The 24,579-nt window shown below is 44.7% G+C and overlaps 1 protein-coding gene across 6 annotated transcripts in view; it reads left to right on the forward strand.

The window, feature by feature from the left end:
• The window catches only part of CNTRL (centriolin), an 86,671-nt gene that overhangs the window by 36,506 nt on the left and 25,586 nt on the right, over positions 1–24,579 (forward strand). For all 6 annotated transcript variants that reach the window (XM_040241197.1, XM_040241188.1, XM_040241178.1 and 3 more), the window contains 13 exons: positions 913–1,133; positions 4,287–4,463; positions 7,753–7,887; positions 13,599–13,744; positions 14,334–14,541; positions 15,236–15,415; positions 17,205–17,384; positions 18,093–18,209; positions 18,500–18,644; positions 19,072–19,220; positions 20,844–21,024; positions 22,082–22,395; positions 23,922–24,127. In XM_040241197.1, coding sequence (XP_040097131.1) covers positions 913–1,133; positions 4,287–4,463; positions 7,753–7,887; positions 13,599–13,744; positions 14,334–14,541; positions 15,236–15,415; positions 17,205–17,384; positions 18,093–18,209; positions 18,500–18,644; positions 19,072–19,220; positions 20,844–21,024; positions 22,082–22,395; positions 23,922–24,127 — 2,359 coding nt within the window. The remainder of the gene's footprint in view (positions 1–912; positions 1,134–4,286; positions 4,464–7,752; positions 7,888–13,598; positions 13,745–14,333; positions 14,542–15,235; positions 15,416–17,204; positions 17,385–18,092; positions 18,210–18,499; positions 18,645–19,071; positions 19,221–20,843; positions 21,025–22,081; positions 22,396–23,921; positions 24,128–24,579) is intronic.

Here is a 24,579-nt window from a genome sequence, read left to right on the forward strand (position 1 = left end):
TGCTAGTATTTGATAGGGAAATATTTACAGAGTTCTCAAAAATGTTAAATAAAGTTAAAAATTTTTATTTTGGTTTTCTTGGGTTGATGTCCTAATGCATCAGGTCACTGTGGCAGGAAGTGCATACGTGATCATGATAGACATTGGTACGTGATTGTCGTCTTCTAAGGCGTAAAATCCTTGTCACTTATCCCTGCTATCAAGCACTCAGTGTCTGGTTATAAGGAGAGTGCAGAAAGAATTTTAGAATCTATTTTTGCAATGCAAATTTAAATTGTGACATTGCCAAAATAGTGGAAGGGGAAGATACTAGACTGTAGTGATGAGAGCCTTGGCTTGGTGTAAAAAGACCCCAGTCCTCGTTTTGCCGTTATCAGCTGTGTGACCTGGGACAAGTTATTTTTGTCGTGATCATTTAGTTTTAGAGAGGTTTAAGTGAGATAGTGTTCATAAAGTGCCTGGACATAGTAGGCAATCACCCAGTATGTGATTGGTGGTTGTTTTTTTAAGTTTTCAGGTTATAGGTTAGTGCTGCTAATCTTTGATTTGACTTGGTTTTGTTTCGTGTGTCCAGTAATAAGATCTCAGTTTTGTTGCACATTCTTCATTATTTTATTTGGAAATTACTACTTGAAACTTTTTACAGCATGAATTAAAGCATTTCATAAGCAATGCCAATGACTATACTATTTTTATTGTATACATGCTTGATACTCCCGTACCATGGATAATAGGGGGGAAGCTATTATTGTATCTTAAATATGAAAAATAAGATAGTAGGAAATCATTGGAAGCTTAGAATTTCATTCTTAGCTAGTAACCAATAGGTAAGGAGTCTAAATGCAGTAATAACGTGTCCTGAAAGCGTTTTCTTGTGTAGATCATCACTTTCCCTTTCTCTGTCTTGCTTAGGCCAGATAGCAGCAAATGAAGCCCTGAAGAAGGACTTAGAAGGCGTCATCAGTGGGCTGCAAGAATACCTGGGGACTGTGAAGGGCCAGGCCGCTCAGGCCCAGAACGAGTGCAGAAGGCTGCAGGATGAGAAAGAGCTGTTGCTGCAAAGGTTGACCGAGGTCGAGCAGGAAAGGGACCAGCTGGAAATAGTTGCCTTAGATGCAGAAAACATGAGGAAGGTATGATTTGTTTCTTCTTGTCTGCTCTCCTTAGCCTCAGAAGTAGACGGTGCCCAAATGAAGTTAAGGACGTTAGCGACGCTGCGGTTGTAAGTGGCAGAAGCGGCAGTGGCTGTCCTGTGTTTTGGGCTTTTTTCCCCTTTTTGTTGTGCTTGGAATGATTTTTTTTTACTTTAATAAGAAAAGGAAGATTATTTTAGCAGAATTTCTATCCCTGAAAAGTACTGTGCTCAAATAACTTGAAAGAATAAGAAAGTTTAGCTATTATAATAGGAGAAGGCAATGGCAACCCACTCCAGTACTCTTGCCTGGAAAATCCCATGGACGGAGGAGCCTGGTAGGCTGCAGTCCACAGGGTCGCACAGAGTCGGACACGACTGACGACTGAAGCGACTTAGCAGCAGCTATTATGATTACTATATTAGATGTTCATATTTTATTATTTGTGCAGCAAAATTAAGTACAACATAATTTTTCTTACTCTTGTTGTTATTACTTCATGATGTTAGTGTTATTTTACAGATAACAAGACGGACACAGCATCGTAAATTAAACCCTTCCATGCTTGAACTGTTGACATTCATTCAGAGATTTCACTTGCTTTGTTTTAGTTGTTTGGCAAACTTGATACTGCAAGAGAATCCAGATTCCCAAACCTCATCCCCAGTAGGGCTGTCTTTGGAAATTTGAATTAATGTGTTTCAATGTTATGAAATTTATCAGGCATATAAGAATATCAAAAATATTTAGCACCATGTACCAACAACTCAGCTTAAAAAATAAAACAGACATACTTGAAGCCCTCTGTGTACTGCCTCCTAGAAGTAGCAAAACCCTGGGTATGGCTGTTATTTCCCTGTATATCTTCTTTTATTTTGTGTGTGTCCGTCTATAAAAATATGTAGTATTGTTTTGCATAATTTTAGGATTTATATAAAAAGCACATAGTGTATTCTTTGGCCACTTCCTTTCTTCTTCATGTTTATATTTTTGAGAATTGTGCACATTGATACATTTAGCTATACTTTATTTATTTTGATGTATGGAGCATCCCATTGTCTGTATACCGCAGAATTTTTTGCTTATCCATCCTCTTCTTGGGGGATATTGAGATGGTTTCTAGTCTTTCTCTATTATGATACTGAGAGTGACATTCTTATATATATCCAGAGCATGGGGACTATACTTACAGGGGACTGTGGATCAAAGTATGTGTGCCTCCTCCAGTTCACTAGACATTATCAAATTACTGTCCATATTCATTCTGTGAATTTCTGTTCCCACCAGCAGTGTGAAGGCTGCCATTACACCACATCTTTCCCATCTAACTTTCATTTTGTAAGCCTTGATTTTGAAATAATTTCAAGCACACAGGAGAGTTGCAAGAATAACTCACTGTAATTTCCATTCAGAGTCACTGATTAATACTTTACCACGTTTGCTTTATCTCATATTTAATTTTACATGATTTTATGTATATTTTTATATTAATTTTTTTCCTAATCATGTTAGAATTAGTTATAGGCAATCATGCTCTTTAGCTTTGAAATACTTCAGCATGTCTTTCCTAAGAACAAGGACATTTTCTAACGAAAGCACAGAATAAGGATCAAATTCAGGAAATATAATATTTTGCCAGACTTAGTGTTTCCCAATCTGCTAGGTTTGAAATGATCTTTGTGTTTTTTTACATTTACAGGAAAGTTGAAAGAAGAGTTCATTGAGCTTCTGTGTGCTCTTCTAAATTAAACAAATAGTTTACTATATATATATATATTTTTTTTTTTTTTTTGGCTGGGTCATTTGAAAGTTGCAGGTGTTAAGACATCACCCCTTTAGTGCACATCTCTTTAAAACGAGGCTGTTTTCTCCCATCACTATGATACCTTATTGCACCTGGAAAGTCATCAGCAGCTCCTCCACACTGCTTACTCCCTGAGCCATCTTCCCGTTTATGTCAGGGGAGAGTGGGACAGCTTGTGTGTGTCTGTGTAGAAGCCAGCCAGTAGTTCTGTATGGTGTCCCACCTTCTAGGTGTGTCTGATTGTCTCCTCATGGTTGGTTTAACTTGTTCCTCGATGCTCTGTGCAAAGTAATGTCTTGTTTTAACTACACTTCCCCCTAATTACTGGAGAAGTTAAGTACTTTTCATCTGTTTATTTGCCGTTCAGTTTTTCTCTCCAGTGAATTCCCTCTTCATGTTCTTTGCCCACTTTTTTCTGTTGGACTGCCTGTCTTTTTCTTAATGATTTGTAGAAGCTCTTTATATATTGTGGATAGTAACTCTCTGCTGGTTCTATGGAGAATCTGCGTCCTGGACCAGCAGCCCAGCTGATTCAGATGCCAGCTGGTCTGCTGTCACCCGCTGAGAAACTCTTCTATAGAAGTCCTCATCACAAGATGCTCCTTTGTAATCCAGAGCAGTTTGGTCTAATTCCTCAAGATCCCAAATAAATAGATGAGAATTATAATGTTTAATCATTAAAAAAATGGACTAAAATAGATCAGAACTGTGGCTTACTAATCAAGATGTACTATACTTGTCAACAGTCATTTAAGTTTCTCTGTCATCCTTAATATTAGAGAGTGCTAGTCCCATTTTGTGCTTCTGGTAAGTGAACATACTGTGGTTTAATAGAAAGTCTCGGCTTTGGAGTCAGAAATCTCAGTTCACGTTCTGACTCATCGTTTTTTAGCTGCACAGCCCGGTGCTGTTTGCCGCGATGTTCATTCTCCGTTTCCTCGTCTGTAAATCTGGGATAATACCTGCCTTACTAGTTACTGTGAGGGCATAGTGAAATAACAAATGTGAAAATATTTATTCCAGTGTCTGAAGGAAAATAGGCCTTAAATTTTATCCTCTTTTTCTTTTTCTTCTCATGAATACATAAGACTTGTTTAAAGGATCACATCTGGCTACTCTGAAACACATTGTAGCTTCCTGATTTTCCTGATAACAGTCAGGGTTTTGTTTGCCAACCTAGATTCACACAGCCTGCAGCCTCATCATATCGCCAGTGAATGCTGTCTGTGCCTGGGCAGCAGTGGCTGGCCAGCATTTGGTTTAAGTGCTCGGGTTACTTATAATGACTTGCAGATGCTTAAGCAGCACAATGAGGGTTCTGTACTTAAACATACACCGAATCCTTGCAGGAGCTTGCGGAGCTAGAAAGCGCCCTGCAAGAGCAGCATGAGGTGAACGCGTCCCTGCAGCAGACCCACGGAGACCTCAGTGCCTACGAGGCTGAGTTAGAGGCGCAGCTGAGGATGAGGGAGGCCGAAGCCAGCCAGCTCAAAGAAGAGCTGGGAAAACTAGCAAGGCTCAGCCAGGTGAGTAAGAGCATGAAGCCGTGTAGAAACCAAGTAGCCTGGGCCTTAACATAACAGCTTTCCTTTCATTTGCGCTAATATTAAACCCTTTTTAAGCCCATGTGGACTGATGGGCCTCCCTGGTGGCTCAGTGGCGAAGTATCCACCCACAATGCAGGAGACGCAGGTTCGATCAAGCCCTGGGTTGAGAAGATCCCCTGGAGATGGAAGTGGCAACCCACCCCAGTGTTCTCGCCTGAGAAATCCTATAGACAGAGGACCCTGGCAGGCTACAGTCCATGGGGTCGCAGAAGAGGCAAACACAGCTTAGCAGCTAAACAACAGTGTGACCTGATGAGAAGAGCACATGTGTGGAGTCAGGTGGCCTGAGAGCAAGCATGACCCCTGTGTGAACGTGGGCAAGTCGCTTCATGGCTCTGAGCTTCTGACAGATACTTGCTTCTTCTGTCATGAGAGCCATGGTGAGGATAAGTGAGACAGTGGACAGGAAGCACTAACAGTTGGTAATCACTAAATTCTAGTTTTTCTTTCTCAAACCAGCTTCAAGAGACCTCTTTCAAGTTGATAGTAAATTTTACTGTGCTACTTTCTGTTTTGTTTGGGTGAAATATCCACTAGTTTAAATTATACCTTGAAAATTAGATAAATATTTATTCACCCAATAAATACTTTTTGATTGGCCATTAAAGACCAGATGCCCTGGATGCTACAGAGAGAAGCACAGCCATGGTTACTGTCCTTGTGAAGCTGACAGTCTGGTGGGTGAAACAGGTGTCAGAGGGAGAAAGGGGTAGGGCCCTGTGCTCGGGGAGCCGTGGTCAGGGAAAACTGCCCATGGTAATGATGTTTCAGCCGAGACTTAGAAGATGACTAGGGTTTGGCTGTGCAGGGGGAGCAGGGCGAGATGAGCAGAGGTAAGGGACGTGTTCTAGGCAGAGCGGCAAGGAGAGAGAGCATAATGCATTTGAAACGCTGAAAGTATGCCTCCAGTATGCCAGGGATGAGGAGAGGAGTAGGGAATGAGAGTGAGAAATAAGGGCAGAGAGGCAGACAGTGACCAGTTATAGTATATTCTTCATCTCATTAAAATACAATTTTGTTTAGCTGTTAGACAAATGGGTTGCATTTTCTACCAGGAAGCCCACTCAGACCTTCCACTGTATCTGCTGAAACTCTGGGTTCAGGACTCTGATTTTCCTTTAACTTGTGCTCAAAGCATTTTATCCTGCGTGTGAAATCAGAATCTGTTTAGATTGTCCATCTCTCCTGCTAGACTCAGAGCACAGTGAATGCGCAGATTGCAGGTGCCTGTTCCAGTACCTGCACCTGAGGAGGGTTAATAGCTTCTCACTGGGTGAAAGTTAAGTAAGGTAAGATAGTTTGAAACAGGCACAGGAAAAGATGCTCAACATTGCTAATTATTAGAAAATAAAATCAAGACTACAGTGAGGTGCCAGCTCACACTAGTCAGAACGCCCATCATCTGCGAACAGTGAATGCTGGGGAGGGTGTGGGGGAGAGGCCCTCCTACACTGCTGGGGGGGTGCGAGCTGGCGCAGCCACCATGGAGAACAGTGCAGAGGCCTCTTAAAACCTGAGACGGTTACTGCATGACCCAGCGACCCCACTCCTGGGTCTGTATCTGGAAAAGAGGAAGACTTTTTGAGAAGATACCTGCATGCCAGTGTTCACAGCAGCACTACTTATTGATGCAGAACCAAGACTTTGGGAGCAACTTAAATGTCTATAAATAGATGGATGGACAAAGAAGATGCAGTGTGTGTGTGTGATGTTACTTAGCCATAAAAGGGGATGAAATACCATTTGCAGTAAAGTGGAGAGGCCGAGAGATGATCATACCAAGTGAAGTAAATCAGAGAAAGACAATCAGCACATATCACTTACATGTGGAATCAAAAAAAATGATACAGGTGAACTTTTTTACAAAACAGAAATGGACTCATAGTCGTAGACAGATTTATGGTTACCAAAGGGGAAAGGGAAGAGGACAGATAAATTCGGAATTTGGTATTGATATATACATGCTACTGTATTTAAAATAGGCAAACAAGGACCCCCCTGTAGCCCAGGGAATTGTATGTAGTATCTTATAATAAACCTATAATAGAAAAGAATCTGAAAAGGAATAGGTGTATATTTGTACCCTGAAACATTATAAATCAGTTATATGTCAATTAAAAATAAGGTAGTTAATTAAAAATTGAAGTAGGTTGAATCCCAGGAATTCATGTAAAATTGCTTTCATATGATTAGAAAAGGAAATAAAAATAGGTTGGCTTATTATAGTAATTGTGTTACTTTCCATTCATTTACTTATTAGATACTAAATGACCATTTACTGGTTGACAGCATTATATTTCTTTAGAGTACCAAGTTTTATAAAACTGTAGTTGACCTGATCAGAGTGTGGAAAAGAGGAGACTGGGAAGAAAAACAATTAAAATAGCAGTAAATATTAATATATTTTGTAACTAATAGTAAATACAATTTCTAGATGGTATCTCCTTTGAAATAAAATTTAAATGTTTAAGCCAGCCCTTACTAGCTTAAAAATCTTTTGTACTTCCCTTGTCCTTTTTTAATTTTTCTTATAAGTCTTGACAAAAATAGGCCTTTTCCCAAATTCATGTGGCATTTAAAAGGGCATTCCCTTCCTTGGCATCACGACTACCAGCACTGGTCTTCCAGCCGCACACGGAGAGCACGGGCGTGACAGGCCTTCTCTCTCGGCTGTGCAGGCCTCTGATCGGCACCGTTTGGTTATTGAAGTCGCTGGTGAGGCATGTCCTAGAAACTCTGGCCCATCAAGTCTGAGATGATTCTGGGCCATGTCCTAGAAACTCTGGCCCATCAGGTCTGAGATGGAGACCAGGCCTCTACGTGTTTAACAAGCACGCCAAGTGATTTCGGTGCAGGTGGTTGAGGACCACAGTGTAAGAAATGTGGGTCTAAGGGAAGGGAGAGCAGTAATTGCTGACTCCCTCACAGGGCTTTTAAAGGTTGGTATCTGGGCTCCCTCCTGGAGATTCTGACGCTTATCCTTCCTTACGTGTTAATAGTTGAAGGAGGCCTGTGAAAACCCTACCTTGAGCCTTTTAATTTGGAGGTGCAAACATGAAACTGAACTATAAAACCGAAGCTCCCAAGGGATTGCATGTGTATGTCAGCTTATGTGTGTGTGCTAAATCCCTTCAGTTTATTTATGCCTTATTAGATCATAAATTAGTGCTATTTTCCTTTTTTGTATCATTGCTTCCTATGGCAATAGCTAGAACAGTCAACTCTACAAACCGAACTTGAGAAAGAAAAACAAGCCCTCAAGAATGCCCTGGGAAAAGCCCAGCTCTCGGAAGAAAAAGAACAAGAAAACAGTGAGCTCCGCACCCAGCTTAAACAGCTGCAGGTAGGGACTTGCTGGCTCCAGACGCATTCTTACTTGGGACTCCCAAAGATGCTGCCATCTGTTAGTCAGACACTCTACAACCTGCTCTGACATGCAGTAAGCTATTTGCAAAAAGGAATTTGAGCTAGGATAGCACCATAGCTTCTGTTCCTCGTGAGCCCAGTGTTTTGAGATTATTACTATGCATGTCCTTTGTGTTGTTATGATGGTGCTGAGAGATGCAGGCTGTGTTGATCCTAAGCCGAGGACACTGTAAGCTGATGGATGGCAGCAGTGCCTTGCATTCCCCCTAATAACACCGTTGTCACCAGCCTGGGCTAAAGTACACAGCTGGACACATTCTTCCTCCACTGAAATATTCTTGTAATTATCCAGGAATCTAACTAGGATGGGTTGTAGTAGAACTTCTTAATTGTAAAGCTTTCACAGTCTCCTTCTCAGAAGTGACGTCATTTTACATTTGTGAGAGTTTTCTTGGGCAAATTAATTTTACAGCTATTTTCACAATAACCTGCTCCATAAACTGCAGGAGAAGCAGGTGGACAGGATTTTCCAGGTAATTAAACGTTCTCAAAGAGGACAGGTGCCTGAAAAAATGAGTACCTGGACCAACACACAGGCTTCCAGGTCTGTGAGGTCGGGGGCCTCACAGCTGAGGTGCCAGCTGTTCCCCTTCACCAGAAACCAAGGAGCAGAGTTGTGCTTATTTATGAGGAGGGCTCCAATAATTCATGTAGGGGGTTATGACAAATAAGACTATATAAGCTCTCCTGAATTCTCTCTCTTTTCTCCCGATGCATAGAATATTTTTTTCTCAAAGTTTAAGTAAATCTAGTTACCTGGAATCTTGTTTTTACTGCTATCATTTCAGCTTCTGAAGTGAATATCATAAAAAATATACATGCTTTCTGTTCTTGTGTGAGTTCTGTGTTTGTTAGGTATTCATTGTGTTATTTTTTATTTTTACTATGGAAATTTGCAAATCATTACAAAATCAGAGAAAAAATAACCTTATGCCCTTTTGTTTACTCAGCTCAAACAGTTGTCAACATTCTGCCATTCTTGTTTCAGTTAGTCCACTTTTTTTTTTTGGCTGGGATACTTTAAAGAAAATATCATACCTCTTTATTTCAAGACTAAGTACTTCAGTATATATCTCTTAAAGAAAAGGACTTCAGGAGCCTTCTCTCCAAAGGAGAAACTGAGATCAGCTTTCCAGAATGTTGGTCCATGCTATGAGATTCTCTTAGTTGGAACTGGGTCGTTTGGTTGCTTGGCCTTGTAAACTCCTGATACGGAGTTCAAGTTAAACTCACTCTGCATGTATCTTTGTCAGAAATTGTTTAGTTGCCGTGAGCCAAAACCTACTAACGCTAGCTCAAGGAAGGAGACAGGCAGCTTGCTAGGGACCAGAGCTGCTTTGTCAGCCTCCCATCCAGGCGGCTCTTATTCCTCCTGCTCTGTCTCCCTGGATCCAGCATCGACTCCAGGCCTGCGCCACTGTAACTTTACAGGACTCGCTCTCCTGCAGACTTGCTGGACTGGATTTTGGTTCTAATGCTGGAGGGAGTGAGAACTCTCCTCTGTCTAGTCAGTGGGTTGGCTGCCTGGGTCAAATCACCTGTGACCAGGATTAGATAGTAGTGCAAATATGGGTGCCTCGGGGCAAAGGGCAGGGACAGTTTACAGATAAGAGACTCCAGGTGGACAGAACTGTTCAATGTAATGCTGAATTCACCATATGAGTTCAGTTCAGTTCAGTCGCTCAGTTGTGTCCGACTCTTTGCAACCCCATGAATCGCAGCACGCCAGGCCTCCCTGTCCATCACCAACTCCCGGAGGTCACTCAGACTCACGTCCATCAAGTCAGTGATGCCATCCAGCCATCTCATCCGCGGTCGTCCCCTTCTCCTCCTGCCCCCAATCCCTCCCAGCATCAGAGTCTTTTCCAGTGAGTCAACTCTTCACATGAGGTGGCCAAAGTACTGGAGTTTCAGCTTTAGCATCATTCCTTCCAAAGAAATCCCAGGGCTGATCTCCTTCAGAATGGACTTGTTGGATCTCCTTGCAGTCCAAGGGACTCTCAAGAGTCTTCTCCAACACCACAATTCAAAAGCATCAATTCTTCGGCGCTCAGCCTTCTTCACAGTCCAACGCTCACATCCATACATGACCACAGGAAAAACCATAGCTTAGTCGGCAAAGTAATGTCTCTGCTTTTGAATATGCTATCTAGGTTGCTCATAACTTTTCTTCCAAGGAGTAAGCGTCTTTTAATTTCATGGCTGCAGTCACCATCTGCAGTGATTCTGGAGCCCCCCAAAATAAAGGCAGCCACTGTTTCCACTGTTTCCCCATCTATTTCCCATGAAGTGATGGGACCAGATGCCATGATCTTCGTTTTCTGAATGTTGAGCTTTAGGCCAACTTTTTCGCTCTCCTCTTGCACTTTCATCAAGAGGCTTTTTAGCTCCTCTTCACTTTCTGCCATAAGGGTGGTGTCGTCTGCATATCTGAGGTTATTGAGATTTCTCCCGGCAATCTTGATTCCAGCTTGTGCTTCTTCCAGCCCAGCGTTTCTCATGTTGTACTCTGCATTGAAGTTAAATAAGCAGGGTGACAATATACAGCCTTGACGTACTCCTTTTCCTATTTGGAACCAGTCTGTTGGTCCATGTCCAGTTCTAACTGTTGCTTTCTGACTTGCATACAGATTTGTCAAGAGGCAGGTCAGGTGGTCTGGTATGCCCATCTCTTTCAGAATTTTCCACAGTTTATTGTGATCCACACAGTCAAAGGCTTTGTCATAGTCAATAAAGCAGAAATAGATGTTTTTCTGGAACTCTCTTGCTTTTTCCATGATCCAGCAGATGTTGGCAATTTGATCTCTGGTTCCTCTGCCTTTTCTAAAACCAGCTTGAACATCAGGAAGTTCACAGTGTTGAAACAAAAAACCCAATATTATACCAGGTTTGAAGAAAATTAATCATTGAAGTAGCATATAAGTAATCAGGGGACCTTAGGATGTAGAACTGTTTTTCTGTCTTATTTAGGGAAATTTTATCAGTTTTGTTTTTTTTTCCCCCTTGAAAGAGACATTATCTGGATTTAATTATGGGGTCTAGATATGTTCACTAGTTTGTTAGTGAAAATATGCTCGCATATAACAAATACTCCTACAGAGTATTGTAAGCTGTTAGAGAAGCTTCAGTGTCATGGGAAGGTATTTTTGTTTCTGTTTTTTCTAACTTTGAATTATGTCCATTCTCCAGCATATACCAAAGTAGAATACTAAAGTGAATCCGAATGTATATATCACTCATCTTCAGCAGTTTCAACACATGGCCCATCTTACTTCATCTGTAACACACCTCTAGTCTTATTTAATCTATAACATCCTCCACCTTGAGAGCTTGTAGGGGGCTTCTAGAATGATGCTGTGAAAGTGCTGCACTCAATATGCCAGCAAATTTGGAAAACTCAGCAGTGGCCACAGGACTGGAAAAGGTCAGTTTTCATTCCAGTTCCAAAGAAAGGCAATGCAAAAGAATGCTCAAACTACCGCACAATTGCACTCATCTCACATGCTAGTAAAGTAATGCTCAAAATTCTCCAAGCCAGGCTTCAGCAATACGTGAACCGTGAACTCCCTCATGTTCAAGCTGGTTTTAGAAAAGGCAGAGGAATCAGAGATCAAATTGCCAACATCTGCTGGATCATGGAAAAAGCAAGAGAGTTCCAGAAAAACATCTATTTCTGCTTTATTGACTATGACAAAACCTTTGACTGTGTGGATCACAATAAACTGTGGAAAATTCTGAAAGAGATGGGCATACCAGACCACCTGACCTGCCTCTTGACAAATCTGTATGCAAGTCAGAAAGCAACAGTTAGAACTGGACATGGACCAACAGACTGGTTCCAAATAGGAAAAGGAGTACGTCAAGGCTGTATATTGTCACCCTGCTTATTTAACTTCAATGCAGAGTACATCATGAGAAACGCTGGGCTGGAAGAAGCACAAGCTGGAATCAAGATTGCCGGGAGAAATCTCAATAACCTCAGATATGCAGACGACACCACCCTTATGGCAGAAAGTGAAGAGGAGCTAAAAAGCCTCTTGATGAAAGTGCAAGAGGAGAGCGAAAAAGTTGGCCTAAAGCTCAACATTCAGAAAACGAAGATCATGGCATCTGGTCCCATCACTTCATGGGAAATAGATGGGGAAACAATGGAAACAGTGGCTGCCTTTATTTTGGGGGGCTCCAGAATCACTGCAGATGGTAATTCCAGCCATGAAATTAAAAAACACTTACTCCTTGGAAGAAAAGTTATGAGCAACCTAGATAGCATATTCAAAAGCAGAGACATTACTTTGCCAACAAAGGTCCGTCTAGTCAAGGGTATGGTTTTTCCTGTGGTCATGTATGGATGTGAGAGTTGGACTGTGATAAAGCTGAGCACCAAAGAATTGGTGCTTTTGGACTGTGGTGCTGGAGAAGACTCTTGAGAGTCCCTTGGACTGCAAGGAGATCCAACCAGTCCATCCTAAAGGACATCAGTCCTGGGTGTTCATTGGAAGGACTGATGCTGAGGCTGAAACTCCAATACTTTGGCCACCTCATATGAGGAGTTGACTCGTTGGAAAAGACCCTGATGCTGGGAGGGATTGCGGGCAAGAGGAGAAGGGGACGACAGAGGATGAGATGGTTGGATGGCATCACCGACTCGATGGACATGAGTTTGAGTGAACTGTGGGAATTGGTGATGGACAGGGAGGCCTAGTGTGCTGTGATTCGTGGGGTCGCAAAGAGTCGGACACAAATGAGCAACTGAACTGAACATTCTCCACACCCCACCCCCACATCTGTTCACACTGAATTATTTTGAAGTAAATCCAAAACATCTGATTTTATCTGTAAATAACATACCACTGTATGTGTCTCTGGAAAAGAAGGGCTTTAGAAAGAAGCATAAAGGAGTTCCCTGAAGGCCTTGTGGTTAGGCTTCTGGGCTTTCAGTGCCATGGCCAGGGTTTAGTTCCTCTTTGGGGAGCTGAGATCCCACAAGCTGCATGGCATGGCAGGGAAAAAAAAAAACACACATAAACACGGATGCCATCGTGGTAGCTTAAAATTATAGTCACCCCCTGATATCATCGAATACCATAAGAGTATTGAAATTGTCTCATTTTTAGAAGTGTTTTTTGGAATCCAGACGATGTGTACACAGTGTACTTAGTTGACTTGATTCTTAAGTCTCTTGTAATCTACAGGCTTGCTCTTTTCTGATCTTTGTTCCACACTGAAGAAAACCAGGTCTTTGCCTTGCAGAGTTTCCCATAGTCTAGATTTTGCTGGCTACATCCCCACAGCGTTGATTAACATGTTCTTATGTAGAGGTTTATTTAGATTCACATTATTTTCACATTCTTTAGTTTTTGGCAAGAAGAAGGTAGTGTCCATAGGTACTTCCTTTGGCATCACCACGACACAGGTCATAATGCCTGTCTGTGCCTTTTGTGGCTTTGGGTTAATCAGTAGATTCAGATATTGTCAGCCATAGTGGAAAGGATTTTTTTTTAATTAGTAAAAGAAGTTGACTAGAACTATTATATGGTAAATAATATAGGCTGTGTGTGTATGTGTGAGTGTATTTTTAAATTGTGTTTTGGTAACTTTTACCCCTCCTCATTTTGCCTCCCTCCATAGGATGACAATAACCTGTTAAAACAGCAGCTGAAAGATTTCCAGAATCACCTTAATCATGTAGCTGATGGTCTGATTCATCCAGAAGAAGTGGCAGCTCGTGTAGATGAAGTAAGGAGAAAATTGAAATCGGGAGCTGGAGAGATGAGGTAATAGAAGGTCAGGACCGCCTGGTATAGAGTGGGCTGAGTCGCGAATATGGGCTCAGTGATGAAATCCCCTTTCCGCAACTGTGCATGGCTGATTTCTTTTGTAAGGTTTTCTCCTTATCATATGACCATGATTGAGACACAGATTATTTAATTCAAGTTGTCCATCACTGATATTTTTAATCTTTTATATGTTTTGTTATTGTTTAATTTAAAAAAACATAAAGGTTTCATGAGTAACTCATTCTTGAAAGCTTACTGCAGATGGTCAGGAAGTAGAGTCACATTATACACTTTAAGTAGAAAACAAATAGCTAAAGAAAAACAGGCCCATTCAAAAATGTGAAATGGACGTTTATTCTTTGAACACACATTGTTAGCCTGATGGTAGCCTGTGGTCTCAGAGTGGCAGCATCAGTTGATCAAACAATGCTTTGCGCTCCAGAGATGCACAGTGATTTGCCGTGGATTGACAACAGGTGCTGTCCCACACAGCTCTTCTCGTGTACTAATGTTACTGGCGTGCTTGCGTCCAGCGTCAAAAATAAAACGTCATGTTTATAACATCTTTCCACTCCCCCCTTACCAGAATCCACAGTCCTTCAGATGTCTTAGGGAAAAGCCTTGCTGACTTGCAGATACAATTCAGTGAAATGCTGACACGTTCTCAGTGGGAGAAAGAGGAAGCCCAAGGGAAGGAAAGAAAACTCCAAGAAGAGATGGTTCTGCGTCAGGAGAAGCTGGCGGATGGACAGGAAGCATTCAGGCAGGCCTGTGAGAGGGCGCTGGAAGCAAGGGTGAGAGATGGGCAGGAGGCAGCTGGCGGGGGAGGCTTTAGAACACAGGCACGCTTTTCAGCAAGTCACCTTGCTTCCTTTTTTGTGTAAATACAGTGTAGGGCATTCCCTGGTGGTCCAGCGGTTAAGACTCCTCACTTTCATGGCCAAGAGCTGGGGTTCGATCTCTGGGTGGGAAACTGAGATTCCACAAGCAGCATGGCATGACCACAAAAAAAAACGTGTTTGTTATATTAATTATACCTTAATAAAGGTAATTATACCTTTAAGGTATAATTAATAAAGCTATAATTTTAAAAAAATACAGTAATTGCTGTTAAGTTTCACTCCTAGTAAGTCAGGCTGTGTGTGACTGAAATGTAGCCCTGACTTTGGTGCCCGGTGGCAAAGTCAGGCTCTTGCAGGACGCTGTTTTCCTCGCTTTGGAAGCAAGTGAGCTGTTTCTTAACGTGCAGGTCAGTAACACCACATTGCTAGGGCATAGTATGGTGCCAGAATCTGAGTTTTTGATGTAGCTATTTTAATGATGAGGCAAATGTTAAAATGGATCCTAGAGAACAGTTGTGATTAACCCATCCCCAGTAAGCCATTAATACTCTTTAGTAAAATAAAATACAATTCTCCAGAAGGTGTTTATTTTGCTAAAAAAAATATGTTGCTTAAAAATCATTTTTGAAACTTGATTTCCTCGCAGATTAATTTTGACAAGAGGCAACACGAAGCAAGAATTCAGCAGTTAGAGAATGAGATTCACTATTTACAAGAAAATCTAAAAAGTATGGAAGAAATCCAAGGCCTTACAGATCTGCAACTGCAGGAAGCTGATGAAGAGAAGGAGAGAATTCTAGCCCAACTCCAGGAGTTAGAGAAGAAGGTGGGCAAGACCAGGAAAAAGACACACAAGTCCCTGCTGCCAGGGTCCTGCTCTCAGCGAGGGGGCAGCTCAGAGGGCTGTGGGGTCCACGGTCACCTCTAGCTGCACAGCTGGCTCAGGGGCCTACCCTAGAGAGACCTGGGTGCACATCACTGGATCTGGAGCCTGAGACGAGGGAGCATGGTAGATGGAAACAAGGGAATTGGGATGTAAGGAGCGAGCGAAGAGTCTGCTGGGTGGTACTTAAATGCTGTTGGGATGATTTGCCTCCTTCCACACCCCTTTCCAAACTGGGCACATCTGTGGAACATTACTTTTCAGCTCCTCACTTTTCTTTCTGACTCCCTGGCCTCTTTTTAAGCTTCTCCAGAGCTGCCTCAGCCACTGCTCCCCTTGTCACACCTTGTGCGATTCAGAAGCTGCACCCAGCGTCTCTGAGGTCGCGAGTGGAGCACCCCGACTGGTCACAGGCTCCTTTGCTGTCAGCGTGCTCGCGCTGCATGATCCCAGCGCCCGAGCCCCGGCTGTCCTTGCATGTGGCTCTCCTGTCCTTACTTTTTTCCTTGTCCAACTTAAATCCCATGGTCTCCCACTATCATCGTTTGCAAATATCCTTGAATTCCTTGCTCCTTTCTCCTGTCTTCTGTGACAGAACAGCAGCTGTCTGCTCTCTTTAGCCCTGCGCTCGTGGCTGAGTATTCCTGAATTAAAAACCACCCGTCCAGGCATAGTGGTGGCACTGAGAGTGTCTGCAGCCTCGGATGGGCAGCCCCCTCACTTCCAAGTGGTGGCACTGACAGTGTTAGCCAGCCTCGGATGGCAGCCGCCTCACTCCTCTCTGGAACCTCGCTGTCAGGCTGCGCTGTTCTGTACCTTCTCCCAGCCCCCGTGAGTGGCCTCCTTCGTGCTCTAGTGAGAACACATCAGTTCCCTAGTCTTACGAGTCTGCCTCCAGAATCTCTCTGGAGTGTCTGCACTTTGTCCTTCTCCAGAGCCACCACCCTCATCCACCGTGATGCGTCATCTCTTCTGGACAATGGCTGCGGCCACGGGACAGCCGCCGTTTCCGCTTACCACCGGCTCCACGGAGCAGCCAGCACAAAACAGAAAGAGACTCTTGTCAGTCCCTGCCATCTTCCTCTCTCTCCAGCAGCCTCTGTTGTTTCTAGGATAAGGACTAAAACGCTCTCGCCTCTGAGCCGCCGCGGGGTTGGCCTCTGTTGGCCTCCCCTTTTCTCACCATGCTGCTGCTTGCAGTTCCCGAGACCCCCAAGTTCCGGCTCCCCCCCCGCACCACGTCTCTCCCCCTCTCCTCCCTGACTGCCTCTCCCACCAGCCTAGTCTCTCCTGCCAGCCTCTCACAGAGGTGGTGCCTTGTTCTCTCCCTTGAGAGCAGCACTCACAGTTCAGCTACACATTTGCCTCAGTGTTTGTTTAACAAGTGTGCCTCATAAGCCCCTCGAGGGCAGCAGGCAGGTCTGTTTGGTTGACCACCACATGCCCCAGTGATCACAAGGGGCTGGTCCATCGCTTGCCAGTGGTGCCAAGAAATGTTTTTCCAACAGATGAATGGATTTACGAGCACAAAGCTTCCAGACTAAGTATACTGATTTCATTCTAAGTTACTGTACAGTTTGGAGGCATTTTTATTTTTTAACTCCGAGCACCTGGTGTGTACCAGGTATTGTTCTAGGCATGGGGTATGTGAATAGAGTCCCTGCTCGCATGGGGCTTGCATCTTAGTTCATTGCTACCAAATGAGTCATCTCTGTTTTTTTTTTTATCTCAGAAGAGACTTGAAGATGCCAAATCTCAGGCGCAGGTTCTCGGTTTAGATAAAGAATTGAAGAAACTAAAGAAGGCTGTGGCCGCCTCTGATAAGATAGCCACGGCTGAGCTCACCGTCGCCAAAGACCAGCTCAAATCCCTTCATGGCACCGTTATGAAAATTAACCAGGAGCGTGCAGAGGTGAGTCCCACACACAGCAAGTGCCCACCAAGGCTGCCCCTGCCGAGACACCAGCCACTTGCGTTTTTGAGCTCTCATTAGAGTCTCTGGCTCTTGTGTAAAGTTGTCTGTTTCTCTTCAGACCTGATGGGTGCACTTCCACCATCACAGCCCTGCCATGGGTGTGGTGCTCTAGTGAGTCCCCAAAGAACCATCACATGAAGCGTACCATCCTCGCCTCAGAGGGTGGGGGTCTGCTGAGGGAGGCAGCTGTCAGCGCACAGCTGAGCAGAAGTCTGCAGGCCTGCGGGGCCATCCTTCTGAGCCTCAGCCCTTTCAGCACGTCTAGAGGCTCGTGTGTCTCCTCACAGGGTTATTACGAGTCCTGCCCGAGATAAGTCTGTCACAGCCTGTATAGGACGCAGATGCTGATGCGATTAAGACCGCAGGTCGTAGGAGGGAGAAGCCTAACTACAGTCATGGGAGACTGGGACAGGGGAGGAAAAGCTGGTCTGTGCTTTTTGATGTAGCACCCTGCCCACTTGGACCCCACAGAGGGGTTTGGGGGGCTGCCAAGTGATGGGTAGGTGAGGTGGGGCCGGGCACCTCCTGTGCAGGGGGTAGCCAGGCGTGCGAGCTGATGAGAGCAGAGGCTGAGTCTGGGAGGGAGGGAGAGAAGAGCACAGCCCACAATGCCGTGCTGCCTTCCCCACGCCTCCGTCCCAGCAGGACCTGCGGGAAGCAGAGCGGTTCAGCAGAAAGGCAGCACGGGCCGCGAGGGATCTGACCCGAGCAGAAGCGGAGATCGAACTCCTGCAGAACCTTCTCAGGGAGAGAGAGGAACAGGTCAGTGCTGGGACCCCATGAGACCACCTCCTTCTTGGGTCCTTCTCAGTTCCTAAGCGATTGAATTGCGGTAGGGGCCCTCTCACAGGATTTTGAGGTCCCGTCAGCAGTCAGTACTCGATCCTCTGCTGTGTGCCAGGCATTGCATGGTTTAAATGTCCAGAATAATGGGATTCCTCATTAGTAAAGTAGAAGTGAAAAATCAGAGGATTATAAACCATACTGCAAGGAGAAATCCATCTGGAAAAGAATATTCACTGGCAACTTCTTATATGTGATTTTTTTAATAGCTTCTAATTGAGACGGAGAAAGTAGAGGTAGGCACCCGAGGAGCAAGCTCACAGGTGCTGGAAATCGAGAAATTGAATGAGACCATGGAGAAACAGAGGAGAGAGATTGCAAGGCTGCGGAACCTACTAGACCTCACTGGGGCTGGTACAGTACTGGGCTTTTGTTTTAAAATCGATCATTCTGTTGGTTTTTTCCTTTTAGCAGATTTATTTGTTATCAATCAAGCCCATGCTTGATTTATAGAGCTGTGATAGTTAGCTTAATAAATAAAGAACTTTTTCCAATGTATATAAGTGCACTGTCAAGGGACTTGATTACAAAGAGAGAAGAAATTCATTTTTGTATTTTCAAAAAAAGGAATGTTTACAAATCTGTTTCTTTCTCTGGCTCACTTTCTAAGTGAATAGCAGTGGGGTATCTGTCCTCTTTAAGTGTCCGCAAACACTTACTACCAAAGGACAGCTGTGAGGAACTAAGAGTCATTGGCTCTCATGGAATCACTTTTGTATTCTGAGAGAGAAAGGAAGTAGATGATTTCATGCCCAACTCATGGAATAACTTTCCTTTACAGATAACAGAGGAGGCATTGAAAATATTTTGGAAGAAATTGCTGAACTCCGATGTGAAGTTTCTTACCAGAATGATTACATCAGCAGCATGGCAGATCCTTTCAAAAGACGAGGCTATTGGTACTTTATGCCACCACCATCATCTTCAAAGGTAGGAAGTCTGTGTTGTTGGGGATATATACTAAGCTTTCTTTAAGAGAATGTAGCAAAGTTGCCTTCCGTAAAGCTGTGATCAGGTGTCAAGAACAACGTATCTAGGCTAAACCATGCGTTGAGGTTCTTAAGTGTTTGTACTGAGATCGAAGTAGGGCATTCCCGAGGAACGCGGCAGTTGCCCACTCATGCTCAGGTGTATGTGGTGGGCTCCTAGAGTGAGGATCCTGTAAGGGAGGTAAAGTGGCATGAGCCCAGAGAGCCTGTTGAAACTGTTGAAAATGGCAGTAGCATTATACAGAGGCTGAGACAGAAAGCTAGGCACCTGGATTTCATTTCCTTTTAACAGACATTCATTCAGTGCTTACTGAGGTCTAGGTCAAGTGCAAGACTTTGGTGGGAAGCCATGATGAACGATACAGCCCCTGCCCTCCAAGAGTTCATGAGCTGGGGAGGAACACAATTACACCAGTGCAGTTACAAACCAGTGACATACACGTGACAATAGGCTGGGCGTCTCTGCCCCCCTTGCAGAGAATTACAAATTTATCTCATGGGAATGTTTAGGAAAGAAGCCTTCACAAGCAGGGGCATGAAGTGCTAAGCAGCCCTCACAGGATGTGCTCTCAGGAGCGAGGGGACAGCCCGCGAGGACAAGGAGTGTTGGGTTAGCCATGGCAGGTAGCCTTGCGGGGCTTGAGGGTGGGATGGGAACAGTGAAAGGCAAAGTAGATTGGGGCCATGAATTTTTTTTTAAAGGGACTTCAAAATCCCTCACCCTTAATTAGAGGCCTTGGGAAACTGCGGTTGTGTGTGCTGTGATCAGAGCTCTAGTTTCGGAGGAATAGTCTGGCAGAGTGTGAAGGCTAGACTTGCAGTGCCTGAGTTGCTCTGTGTGGGGCCGTTTGAACTCATTTGGGTGAAGGATGGAAGAGGCTAGAGCAGAGGAGCTGGAGGAGAGGAGGGTTGAGGGATGTTCAGTGGGTACAGAGTGAAGGTTTGTGGCCTGAATGTGGGAAGGAAGGAGAGGCTCTCCTCCAGAGCTGAGAGCGACATCCTGCTGGAATCCGCTGACAGCCACAGTCGGGAGAAGCAGCCCTAACCCGCTGGGATCCCAGGGCCGTGTGGACTTCCTCAGAACCCCAAGAGCAGAATCTAAGATCCTCCTCCCAGATCCCTAAGGAAGCCAGACATCCTGGCACAACCAGGTCCACAGGTGGAAGCAGCGTTAAGTTAGAGCAGAGCCCGGGTTGGCTGAGGGTTTGGAGGGCCGACCTGCAACTGGGAAGGAGAAGGAGCGTAACAGTAGAGCTCTAAGGCCAGGCCTGGCCCCCAGCGCCGCAGGAGACGGAGACCCCAGGCAGCCTGGCGAGCACCTGCTTTCCATGATCTTACCAAAAGAAGAGAGACCACTAGGAAGGATGAGTACGGGAGCCAGGAGGCTGACACCCATGCAGGCTATATGACCATGAGCCCACGTCTCACTTCTCCCTGTGAGAATGAGAATTATGATGTAGGTAGAGAAACCAGTTCTTTGTCGGCTTTGCTGTAGACTTTGATCTTTCTCCACATCAGTCTTTTTATTTTTAAGAGATGCTGTGCGCTTCTGTCATTTGTGTAGGTTTCCAGCCATAGTTCCCAGGCCACTAAGGACTCTGGTGTCGGGCTGAAGTATACAGCCTCAACTCCTATTAGAAAACCACAGCAGGGCGGGAAGGAAGACGGTGCCCCTCCAGCTGCCTCGGGATACTGGGTTTATTCTCCTATCAGGAGCGGGTTACATAACTCGTTTCCAAATAAAGGTAAGTCAGATCACATCTGGGAAGTTGCATTTCTCTTGCCTGGTTAATGACTTTTGGTCCCCTGAAATCCATAAAGTACAGCCCAGTCTCTCCGCTTGCTCGGGAGGCCCTCTGTGACCTGGTCTTGGCCAGTGGCCCCTTGCCTCCCTTTCTGTCGCTCTCCCACCTGTCATCCATGCCCAGCTGCATGCTGTGTTTCTCATACCTCTATGTCTGAACCCCTCTGTTCAGAATGTTCTATTCTTCTTTTCTCTGCCAAACTATTCCTGCTCATCATGACTTCAGCAAGACCCAGGTCCTCAAAAAGCACTCTTCTTCTGGACCCTTCCTCCTCACTGCCTTACCCAGGCACGCTGAGCAGCTCACCTGTGCTCCTAGAATGTGGCAGTTTACATCCTTGTTTCGGGGTTAGCGAACAAGGTAGTTACCGCAACTGAAATGAAGTATTGCAGGTCTGTCTTCCAGAACCCCAGAGGAAAGAGTCGGACCTGGGGTAAATCCCAGCTCTTTCACTAAGTAGCTGTGTCATACTAGGCAAATTATTTAGCTGCTCTCAGAGTGTTAATCTGTAAAATGGGAATATTATATTCTGAGAATTTGTTCATTCAGGAAATGGAGTGCCTGCTGTGTGCTTGGTTCTCTGTCATCAGTGATAAACACAGCTAGTTCTTGCTTCCTGGAAAGATAAGTGAGCAAACCCCCACCGAGAGAGGCTGTGTGCCCTGACAGTGGTGGAGCTTGGCACTATGGGTCTCATAGCACTTCTCTGCTGGCCTCATGTAACACGAAGCAGGCACCCAAATGTTGCTGAATGGTGAATGAGTGAAGACGGGGAAAAAGCAAACCAATGGATAGGTGTCAGAGAAACTCAAGTTCACCTGGTAGAAAGAATTGGAATCCCTGTTTTGATGCACTTTTCAAAACTGCTTTTGATCTTTTTTACAAAATTTTATTTTTGCGTCTCTGATATCTTGGCCTGAATGCTGCTGTTCTCTGCTAAGTGTGTTTACCTAGTAAGCCACGGGAATAAGACACGCTCCTGTGTTTCTGTTTGAAGATGCGGACAGTGGAGGAGAGAGCCGGGAGGAGAGCGAGCCGGATGACCACGACGACCGCCCGTTCGTCCCTCCTCCTGGATACTTGATGTACACCGTGTTCCCCGACGGCTCTCCTGTACCGCAGGGCATGGCCCTCTACGCACCGCCGCCTCCCTTGCCCAGCAGCAGCCGACCTCTCACCCCTGGCACTGTTGTGTATGGCCCACCCCCTGCCGGGGCCCCCACTGTGTGCGGGCCCCCACCCCCCAGCTTCTCCGTCCCTCTCATCCCAGTGGGCGTGCTGCACTGCAACGTTCCGGAGCACCATGCCTTAGTAAGTGGGGAGGCGCGCGCACCTGGTTCGCGCTGCTTCCCTGGGGGCTGCCTCAGAGCCTGTGTCCCAGAAGTGTGCTTTTACGGCTGATGTGTAGAACCCAGCAAACATTCTGTTATTTAAATACTGTTCTGGGCAGAAGTTAGGGTGCCAGTCAGAAGTTGTGGTCCTAGTTTAACCATTTTATAACAAAAATGCTTTCAGCCCAGAAATTAGCTGTTTTTAAAGAAGGCTTATTGTGTATGTTTCTGTTGATAAGCACTGTACGAGTGTGTATGTATAGGCATGTGCTTGCTCAGTCACTGCGGTTGTGTCCGACTCTGTGACCTGGCACATGCGCGTGCCTGCCTGTACTTGTGCACACACGTGTAGATGTGTGTTTACGTGTAAACACGTGTAACAGCAGCACACAGTAAAGCTTTGCTGGGGGTCATTCCTCAGTGGTGAGATTAATGATTATTCTCTCTTTCTTTTCATAGCTCTCTTCTTCTTGTGCCCATAATTTTGTGTTCTGTTTTTCCTACTTAATGTTACAAGCATTTTTCCCATGGTTTTCATAGACATTTTCAAGCAGTATCTTAATGACTGCATAACACTTCTTTATTTGTAGGCAGTGTAGTTTAACTTTGTATAAATTTTACTGTATTTCATATTTCTACTCTAGGCTAAATTCAAGAAATGATTCCTTCCTAGTCCCTAGCTTACTTTTCAAGCTTTTGGCACTAAAGAAATAAAATGCATTGCAAGTACCTCCTTCAAACTCAGGACGCCTGGATCCTGATATTTTCCTGAGCTCTTGATTTTTCCCTTTTCCTCTCAGCAAAGTGAGAGGAAGATAAAGGATTCGAGTACCTGGGTGTGAAGCCACCAGCCCAGTTTTAATCAGTCAACCTAGTTCCAGAGCCGTGGATATTCACATGGTTGAATGGCTGTCACTCTTGTTAACCTGCAGTGCTCTAGTGCACACTGTTCTTGTAACAATCCTGTTGGCTCAGCATTTGTTAATCTCTTAAGCTGGCTCTTTTACCCTCAACTAGTACCCAGCTGTTTATATGGTTCCCCAGGTATGCCTTTATATCTCCTATATTTGTACATTACTTCTTCGGCTGAGATATTTCTTATTTCATTTGTTCTTCAAAACCAAGCAGAGCACCCCTTCCTTTAAGTAGCCTTCTCAGCCCACTCCCCTCCCATGTGTCCAGAGGAGGGGGAGACGTCTCTGTGTCTCTGTCAGATGCTAAACTCTGGGACCAGACAGTACCCGCAGGAGGTGCCTGCTGACTGCTTATCAGGCAGCCACAGCTGGACTGGTGAGAGTCGTAGAATCTGTTGGTCCGTCCATTGCATCTGTGACCTGTGAAGACATTGGCTTGACTTAATTTTTCTTTTCAAACTGAAGTCTTAGGAAGCTACCACTATTTTCAGGGCAAAGATACCACTTTAAACAGTTCATTTCAGTTTCGGGCAGGAAAAAGGGGAAATGACCTCATGTGATATTTCAGTATTGCATTTATTTCTTTATTCAGGAGAATGAGGTTTCTAGATTGGAAGACATAATACAGCATTTAAAATCAAAGAAGCAGGAACAGAGGATGAGAGTGTCCAGGCGGCAGTCTGAGAAAGAAATGGAAGAACTGCGTCATAATATTGATGAACTTTTGCAAGAGAAGAAAGACTTAGAGCACGAAGTAGAAGGATTACATAGAACCATCCAGAAACAGCAGCAGCGAAAGTAATTATTAGCCATTTTATTTTTATGATTCAGATGAATTAGTTCATTAAGGTCCTCTGGCACTTTCTGTGATCTTGGGAATGCTCTAGATCTGTCCCGTCCAGCCATGTGTGGTTGTTGAGCACTTGAAACGTGGCTAATGAAACTAGGGAACAGAATTGAATTGAATAGCCGCGTGGTGATTTCTAAGTTCTTGTGGCCGATAATCCCAATCAGCGTCTCTCATGGTCGCTCTTGGAGAATGGCCATCCCTCCCCGTCGTCCTGGCTGCAGGCTTGCCAGCTGTCCTCAACACTCCCCTTCCCGTCCACTCCCCTAGGCCGTCCAGCTGCTCTCCAAGCCTCGCTGACACTGTGCACAAAGGGCTCTCGCGCTGGCCCCCTTCTTTCGTCGTCGCTGCCCTGGCCTTTAGGCACTCTTAGCCTAGGTCAGGTTCTCCAGGTCTAGTCTCC

This window comes from Oryx dammah, unplaced genomic scaffold (genome assembly GCF_014754425.2).
Source record: "Oryx dammah isolate SB20612 unplaced genomic scaffold, SCBI_Odam_1.1 HiC_scaffold_1, whole genome shotgun sequence".
Lineage (NCBI taxonomy): Eukaryota > Metazoa > Chordata > Mammalia > Artiodactyla > Bovidae > Oryx > Oryx dammah.